Source organism: Vicia villosa, linkage group LG1 (genome assembly GCF_029867415.1).
Source record: "Vicia villosa cultivar HV-30 ecotype Madison, WI linkage group LG1, Vvil1.0, whole genome shotgun sequence".
Classification (NCBI taxonomy): domain Eukaryota; kingdom Viridiplantae; phylum Streptophyta; class Magnoliopsida; order Fabales; family Fabaceae; genus Vicia; species Vicia villosa.
Window position 1 is genome coordinate 154934862 of NC_081180.1, and position 9304 is coordinate 154944165.

Below are 9304 nucleotides of genomic sequence, written 5' to 3' on the forward strand. Positions count from 1 at the left end.
TAATTCACAAAATTATTGATTATAAAATCTGAATCGATAACAACCTTAAGTTTAACCCATGAGTTTCTAGTTTCTGCTCTAACTAAATGGGAAGAGGATTTACAGTAGGCCAAAATTCCTGCATGGACAAATCAGGACTTTACAAACTCATACTCAACAAAACAATATAGAATCTATATACAGTAAACTAGGCTTCATAACCTAATATGCACTGTCTTCAACTGATCTAATCAAGCTGAGCTCTTTTTTATAAGCTCGGTCCCCATATACGAATTGTATGATCATCACTTGCAGATGCTAACATTTGTGGCCTTTTAGGATTCCAGCTCACACAATTTACAGTCAGGGTGTGCCCAGATAAAACCTCTATCGGCTTCGAACTCCGAGTATTCCAAATGTATACCTGCATCACATAAATGAAGAAATGCAGAGTGTGGATTTCGGCCTATTTTGTTTCTTAGCTTCTATAAGTAGCTGCAACTAGTTAATTAATTAATAAACAATTACCTCTGAATTTTCACTACCACTTGCAATAAATGTGCTATTCAATCCGCCAAAACACGATCTAATCACATATTTGCACTGCTTGTGACCTGTATACTTCATTGGCTTCTTCCATGTACCGGCTAAGTCCCACATATGGATCTCCTGGCTGTTTAGATTGACAATGAAGAACTTACCATCTCCAGAAACTGAAATGGATGTGATAGGGTGCTTCTCTGAAATGACTCGTTCCGCATTGGTTCCCAAATGTAAAATCCGAATTTCTTTATCCAAGAATATGCTAATAAGATACTCGCCATCTGGAGTAACGGTAAGATCTACAACTTTGGGCATCCTCATTCCTCTCCAAGCTCTTAGCTCGTTTCCATCACAATCCCACATGCAGATGCCCTTTTCAGGGTCAAAACTGCCACACACAAATTGATTTGAGTTGGGAAACCAGGCACATGAGCTGACAACAAAGCCATCAGTCCCAAATGTATGCTTGCATGTACCTGTTTCAACATCCCACAGCTTCAAAACTTCAATGTTCCCACAAGTCAGCAACTTGGTATCATCAGGACTCCATGCCACAAAAGATACAGCTCGTAGGTGACCATTGAGTGTGTGTTTCAATGTCAATTTCCCATTTTCTTGCACCTGTCATGAGTATTTCACAGCATTAGGAACCAAGTGGCTCAACAGTTTCTCCGTTAGCATATTTTAGCTTGGAGCATAAAACTAGAAAAATAATCAAAATTTTATATATTTTTATTACCTGTCAAATTTTACAAACTATAAGATTGATAAAGTTTAGCAGAATTTCATTTTCTTTTACAGTCAAACATCTTGTAGTATTCTCCAAAAGATATCAAAACAACAAGATACATGTACTTTTTTGTTTGTATTTTATTCTAGAGGGAGTGTCACTGCAAAAAGTTTAATATTTAAAATCCAGATCTTTTTTGTTTAATGATAATTTTATCCTAGTGTTATCGATAGTGGATATCGGTCCATGGAGGAGAGCCAAAATCCCGCCGTACTGGCTGCTTTGTAGTGCTGTCATAGCGGATTATGGCGGAAAAATCAGCAATATCGGCCAATATTTACCATTGCGCATTGCGGCCAGCCCAAAAACTGCCATGGATATCCGCAATAGCACCACCATGGCAGATATTTGATAACATTGTTTTATCCCACAAATTATGTCCAGTTATAGACTTTCTCTGACACAGATTATTTTCCTAGAATCAAACTTAGGAATTGCTCTGGCCAGCCTCACGACAGTCTTTGAAATCTGTTGAATTTGTGATTTTTGTGTGTCTAAATCAAATCACACAAGACAGTATTTACAATAGGATTGCAATAAATACTAGAAATGATGATTGCTATGATTGCTCATAATCCTAATCACTAATACTGTGCAGCTAAGGAATAATAACAAGTGAATAACTCTGACATGTGAATAACTAAGCTTTAATCTCGTTACAATGGAAGGATATACCATAGAGAACATAGAAACATTGAGGCAGTAGGTGTGGGTGGAAAGGTGTGGCGCAGCCAGAGGTGACTGTAGCAAAAACGGTTGGGCTCGCCATATGATTCCAAAGGTGGAGGGAAGTAGTTGTTGGGAATAAGTCTCACTAGAGAAAGCGCATCAGGTCTAATTACATCTGGATGCGGAGAGAAATATACCAATGAGAAATAGAAGCACTTGATGAAGCACAATGAATGTGCATAGAAGGACGGAAGCAAGGCGGTAAAGTCAGACGGTGGAGAGTGGATGATAGAGGAAAGTATGAACATGTACACCAATGGACATGGTAGCCACTTCTATTTCCAACCTTGCTCATTTCCAAATTTTGAGTTTGGCTACCACTCCAACAGCCATCAAACGTTGGGGTTAATATAAACCTATTATTTTGGAAATTACTTTTTAATATTGACTTCTTCCATCATTATTTTATTCACTAGTTATGTTCTTATAGGGTTCCGGGCAAGGAATCTTGTAGTGGACTTCCAGTAACTAGGATTAAGGAATATGTGACTTTGGAATTTGACAATGATGTAAAAAATGTCTTCTCCTTGTTAGAAGTAACATCTAACCAAACCGCAGAACCTATTATTTTACCTTTCTATATTACCGTGTAAGCGGGGACCTTAACATACTATAATGTTCCCAGACATATTAACACCTAACCAAACAAGGGACATCCATTATATTTTATTTCAAGAAACTTCCAGACAAGATAATGAGATCCAGCTATCCTATACTTATACGCATACTCTATAGCAACCCTTCCTTTGTCTTAAGCTCATAAATCTACAAAGCTCTCAAGATACATAACAAATATCCCTGGCCCCGTTACAGGTCTTAAAAAACGGAAATTTTTATTGCACGGGATACATGATATTTGAGGGGAGGTAAAAAAAATATATCGCACTATAAAAAATCCTTAATCATTTAAAGTTTTCTAGTCTTCAGATATTGACATCATAGAGGCCTGAAACAATTTCTAAATCACTTGTCGTGTAGAAATTGACAAAGGAAGTAATGACGTCAGCAAGGAAAAGATATACAAAACACAGTTTCTCCTAACCCAAATATAATTGTGCCTATATTCATATATAACGCCCAAAGTGGTTAAAGGAATTAGCAGTAGTTGAAAAATCATGCAATGCGCTACAATTATAGTGAATATCTGGATATTGTACAAATATGAATTTGCCAACCCCATTCTTGTTCGGCATATTGAGAGCTAAAGCATATAAATTTAATCAAAGCTAAGAAAAAGTAAGACAATTGTATTGGAAGAATCGTCTAAATCAAAAATAGATATGTAATGTAATGACAATAACATAATACCTCCCATATGATAGCTGTACAGTCGTTGGAAGAAGAAGCTAGATAGTCCCCATTGTTAGAAAACTGAACAAACCAAACTTCATTTTTATGTCCAGTTAATATCTGCAGCGATGGCGAGAGAGGACATCGTTATTTAACAGGTAAAACATGCATATATTAAATGTTTTATCTTCATAGTGTTGAATCTGATACATGATTTTTCGCCACATCAAAGCAACCCAAAATACTTAACCTCTTTCCATATGGCCCTAATAGATCAATTCCGGTTAGGGAAACAGACAGACAAGAAACAGTTTTTTGACAAGCTCATAAGGTACGAGAAAATACTAATTATGTAAGTCGAAGAATTAGCAACATATGGATGCTTAACTAGCTACACATTATCTCTATGTCACAGAAGTCAATCATCTATGTTTTTTCTAATTTATACACGGTCGGACTTGGACATTATAAGAACGCGAAAACAATGCAACTTCTCCTTTTTTATGGTATATAATGCAAAGTGCATCGCTTACAGTCTAACAGAGAAAAATATAGAAAGAGAATCTAAGCTCTAAGCCTAAAAGCAACAAAGATTCTTTAAAACCACACCCGACAAAACATGCAAACATTATAATCATTAACAAAATGCAGGCTCAATTTACCTCAAAACTGATAATAGTCTACAAAGTCAACTCACCTGAGTGGTTGTAGTAGGAAACTGTTCTCTCCCACAATGATGATCCTCATAAAGCGAAACCGGATTCGCCGAAGTATGAAACAAGCACGAATCAACCCAAGCCGTAACAGTAGTTTCAACCAAATGCTCCAACCTACCACCCGGCAACGCAATTGGCGGTGGTAACAACTTCTCCAAATCCATCAACAACCTCCCTCGTAAATCACAACCAACATCACCATCATCCACAACACCAAGCAGGGTTTTCGCCAAACCATGAATCTTACACCGGTCGACCCGCAGCACAGAAACCCGTTTCCTTAACACATCCAAAGCCAGAGTATCCTCCCCCTTTTTCAAATACTCCATAACACACTGTCTAAAAACAAGAAACAAAGCAGGCTCTACTGATTCACCCAACATATCCCTAATAGAATCAAGAAAACCAGCACATTCATCCCAATTCCCATTCAAGATATAAGATTCAAGTAACTGAAACTCCTTGGATTTATACGAAACCCCAGATTCCAATTCCAAACAAGATGCAGACTTTGTGTAACCCAATGAATATAGACACTGAACTATGATTCTAACAAATTCTTGTTTTTTAACTAACCCTTTTGAGCCAAGAACCTCAGGAGGATTCAGATTCTCCATTGCTACTATTATTATCACTGTTACACAGTTGCATGCGGGTTTTGAAACCTAGAAATATGGAAAGAGTGTGAATTTAAAATGGGAACAGTGCGTGAGGAATGGAATCGCGAATTGAAAAATATGGAATTGGAATTTGATTGAATTGAAAATGATAAAGAAAAAAGGGGAATTTGAGAAACTAACTGTGTGAGGTGGGAATTTGAATCCGAAGCAGCAAGAAGAGAAGACGATCGAATTGAGAAGCGAGAGAGGAGTGAGAGTGAATGTGAAAAAATGAATGTGTGTAAAAAAAAGACGGTTTTATTGTTATATGAGTGAGTTGGATTCTATTATGGTTCATTTCATATCCACCTCACCATCGGGATCATATATCAAAGCCGTCACAAAATTGTGAAATTGTTTCTCTTACAAAAATACTATTCCGAAATTGTGAAATAGTTTCAGTTGATAGCTACTCTCTGTGTCTTATAATCTTATAATGTATCTGGTTTATATATGGACTAGATATATTACATATTTAATGAATCTAAAAACATAAAATTTGTTTATAATATGAGACAGAATAATATATGCGGAAACATCAGTGCGGGATTGCAGGTTTAAATTCCTAACATTTTATTTGTTATTCTTTAAAGCTAGGTTTGGATACCTAAAGTGAAGGGAGTATAATAAAACTGAAGGGAGTAGAACATAACATATTGGAATAAATATGTTATTTTATTGTTTGGATATTTCATAATAGAATATAACAATTTTTTGATTCCGTCCATGAAGGATATAGAAAATGATAGAAAGAGATTATATCATTCAAGTTTGTTCTATTATGTTTCATCAATCCAAACATAACTTAAGAGGGTGAATTCTAGCAACTAGGCTATATGATAAAAAATATATAATTACAATCATTTAACATTTATATTTTGTTTGGATGAAAAATGAAAGTAAAAGGAGAGAAAATAAGAGGAAAGAATCTTAAATGTTTGTTATTTGTTAAAATTATAATATGTGACAATCACTTGTGGTTAAGGACTGTCAGAGATTTTTAAGTTGCTATGTTGTTGGAGCGAGCTCACGCAAGGTGGTGTGAGTAGTTATGTATACTGGTGTTTTCGGGTGAAATTGACTGTCCATCTCAATCTTTGAGTTGATATATTTATATGAATCTCTTGGGACTGGACCTTAGGTTCCAAGGAAGTACTACCAAGTCTCAGGAGCGTCCAAAGTGGACATCTACCTCTCCTTTTTTTTTTTTTGGAGAATGTAGGTTATCCCTTTTTACTTCCCCTCTCTCTCTCTCTCTTATAGTTATGGGTTGGGAGACGTCATTATAAACGATCGAGTATTACAATAGAAGGGGGCATCACACAAATGGACGAACGTTCTAGTGAGCAAACGACTAAGAAGTTGGTTTGGCGATATACTGTATCGCCTGTCCTTAGAGAACCTCCAACACCGCCACTCGTGGGTCTTTTACAAATATACCAGTATAATTTTCAACAATTGATTAATCATTTAATTATTACGTAGGCTATGATCTTGAATTAGACTAGTATAATGTTTATGCAAGTTATGGAATAAATGTTTACTCTTTTGATATGATGAATGCATGTTAAGACTTTGTACTTTGAGTTAGGGCTATGAAATTGTTGTGTTTTATAAGTTGTATGATGATCATGATTGTGCTTAAATGGAGCTTTAATCAATTCAAGAAGTGTTTGAATCGATTCAAGAGAGTTTTTGCAGCTTTGAATCAGACCATGACCCATTTGGACGGATGGTTTTGAATTTTTTTATGGAAATCGATTCATGAAGGTTCATGGGTCAATTTATGACCCCTAAGTTGACTAAGACCATCTCCAACGAACGACTCCTTTCATAGTCATGGAACAATCTAAAAGTCACTTTTCACCATTGGAGAGAAAAAAAATTCCAACTGGCACTACAGTTGCTTTAGCATGCAACATAGTTTTGCATTGAAATAATAATAAAATAATCTTTTTTAATAATAGGTAATTATATATAAGTTAAAATTGCGGGTCAAAATAATTTTTTAAGAATTGTACAATTAGAGTGAAATTTTGACGAGTTGCTTCAAAATGATATGTCTTATTGGATCCCACAAGGAACTCAAAAAAAGAGTAGCATCGTTGGAGATACTCTAACAACTCTAATTTTTATGTCTCAAACCCTTAATTAAGTTGGTTTTTCACAAGAGTATCATTTGATAAGACATATTGAAATGGGCAAAGTTGATTTCATGTGAGATAAAAGTTTTCCAATAAAATAGCAAACTAAATGGGAAAATTAATAAAAAGTGGGATTAATGGAATGAGATTAAAAGAAAGACGCCACAATCATAAAGATACATTATTCAAGAGGAATGAAAATAATGACATGGAAGTCACTGTTAAGATTCAAGAAAATACTAATCCATGACTAAAATATTTAGTCCATTTTCATTACTTTATTAAGTTATGTCTTATGATCAAGATAATGGAATTTCACTTTCTTACTTCATATATACCCTAAGAAGTTAACTTACAATTAAGGGAATGTGCGATCAGGGATTTATAGAATTAGGTCCGCAAAATATGATTAGAATCAAGCAAAGTTTATTATTAATCAAATATGCATTATGTACTTAGGAAATTGGTTAAGTGGGGAGAGATCATGCATAAGTCATGAGCTTCAGAATGTGACTAAGTGTTGGTTGGTGGATGTGAACCAATTTTTGTATATCATAAAGGGACTCTTAGGTTAATCTTGAATTAAGACACCTAGGTAATGAATGAAAATAAGTTATGCTTGTGGTACAGGTAAAATCTTAGCCATGCTTATGGTTTGTGCATGACATCCTTCGGGATGGAAGATCCTAAGTTGGTTATTTTCTTAGGATGTGATATACTTGGGAATATCATGATTATGATCCTAGGAGTATTATAAGGAAAACATTAATGGGATATGTCCAATGTAGGCGAATCATGAATACTCTATCCTTTATTGAGACTAGAAAGTTATCGATACTAAAACTTGGGATTAAGGGTAATGCTTATACTATTGATTCAGTATATGCATGATGATGGCAATGTAGTAACATTCTTACAAGGAGTTTGTACAAGGTGATGGAACGTGGAAGACCTCTTGCAACTGTTAGATAATACATGGTTACATGACTTACCTCGATGATCCAATCGGAGGATATGTGATTTATTTTGGTGGATTAATTGGAGGATAGGTGATTTATCCTAGTGGTGTAACTGGAGAATTTAATGGAATTGGAAAAATAAAATAAAATGGGTGAATCTAGGGGCATACATGAGTTTGGTCAATCCATAAAACCCGGTCAAACTTACTAAAAAATTCAAAAAAGTGAGTTGGGTTGGGTAATTGGGTGGATATGGGTTTAAAAACTAAAAGCCCATTAAAAAATCAGTTTCGGGTAAAACCTGACTCAAACCCAAACAAACTCACTAACTCACTAATTAAACATTTATTATTACAATTTAATGATTTTGATAAATATTAACTTAGTTGTTGCAATTTTAGTCTAACATTTACTATATTTTTGTGAACCATGACTTTAACTAATTTCAGATATTTCACTCTTTGATTATTTTAATCCTAATACGGTTTTGTATCAAAAAAATCCTAATACAATTTTATGTCATGCAAATTTAGTTTGTTGCTGGGATTTTACGATAATTTTTATTAGTTAATGTTATAATTTATTGTTTGATTATGCTATAAAATAGTAAAAATATGTTATCTAATTTTTTTAATAAGATAAAAATGTTGAGTAATTTTTATTAAAAAAATATGATGGCTCATTATTTAGTCATTTAATATTAATAAAACAGAAAAATTATTTGGGCAACCCTCTACCCAACCCGAAAATTAGTGGGTTTGCTCAAAACGACTATTTGGTATTGCGGATAAAATAGGGAGAAAGGAGATAAAATAGAAGAGAGAAAGATGAGAATAATTTGTCTATATTATTTTATTTTATTGGTGTAATCTTCTACAATGAGATTGGTCCTATTTATAGGACATCATTTAGACAATGTAATAAATACAATTTGTTATAAATACGAAATGAAATTATTGGGAGACAATCATCTAATAATTCATAACACTCTCCTTGGATGTTTATTTTAGATATGTCTCGTTAAAGCCTTACTAGAAAAAAAACCATTGGGAAAAAATAAAGTGAAGCAAAAAAAGTATACTATCTTTTTAAAATAAATCCATTTCTTCCCCTCAACTACACGATCATTGCTTCGACAATGAAGACCAATCTTTTGTACTAGTTTATTAAAAGTTCTACTTGAGAGTGATTTTGTGAAAATGTCTGCAAGGTTATCACATGAACGAATTTATTGGATGTTTGTATCATCATTCTTCTGAAGATCATGAGTGAAAAAGAACTTTAAAGATTTGTGTTTTGTTTGGTCTCCTTTAATGTAACCATTTTTCAATTGAGCGATGCATGCATTATTATCTTCATATATGATCGTTGTATTTTTTTCTATAAGACAAACCACAAGTATATTTTATGTGTTGGACTAAGGATCTTAACCAAACGCATTCTCGACTTGCCTCATGTACTGCTAAAAGTTCTGCATGATTAGATGAGGTTGCTG

At 34.3% G+C, this 9304-nt stretch overlaps 1 protein-coding gene across 1 annotated transcript; it reads right to left on the reverse strand.

Moving 5' to 3' along the window:
* LOC131644504 (WD repeat-containing protein WDS homolog) lies at positions 1-4971 on the reverse strand. The gene is made up of 5 exons (XM_058915022.1): positions 4848-4971; positions 4029-4712; positions 3350-3451; positions 508-1143; positions 1-403 (listed from the first exon to the last, which is right to left on the reverse strand). Exons 2-5 carry the CDS (start codon positions 4662-4664, stop codon positions 248-250), a joined length of 1530 nt encoding a protein of 509 aa, XP_058771005.1. The 5' UTR covers positions 4665-4712; positions 4848-4971; the 3' UTR covers positions 1-247.
* Positions 4972-9304: the final 4333 nt, after the last annotated feature.

What these genes read in the sequence shown, in the direction of transcription:
- LOC131644504 (XM_058915022.1), bottom strand. Translation starts at nt 4,664, where the DNA reads ATGGAGAATCTGAATCCTCCTGAGGTTCTTGGCTCAAAAGGGTTAGTT. An exon ending in TTCCTACTACAACCACTCAG is followed by an intron (nt 3,452 to 4,028) that starts GTGAGTTGACTT and finishes CCATCGCTGCAG; the next exon opens with ATATTAACTGGACATAAAAA. An exon ending in GTGGTAGTGAAAATTCAGAG is followed by an intron (nt 404 to 507) that starts GTAATTGTTTAT and finishes TATGTGATGCAG; the next exon opens with GTATACATTTGGAATACTCG.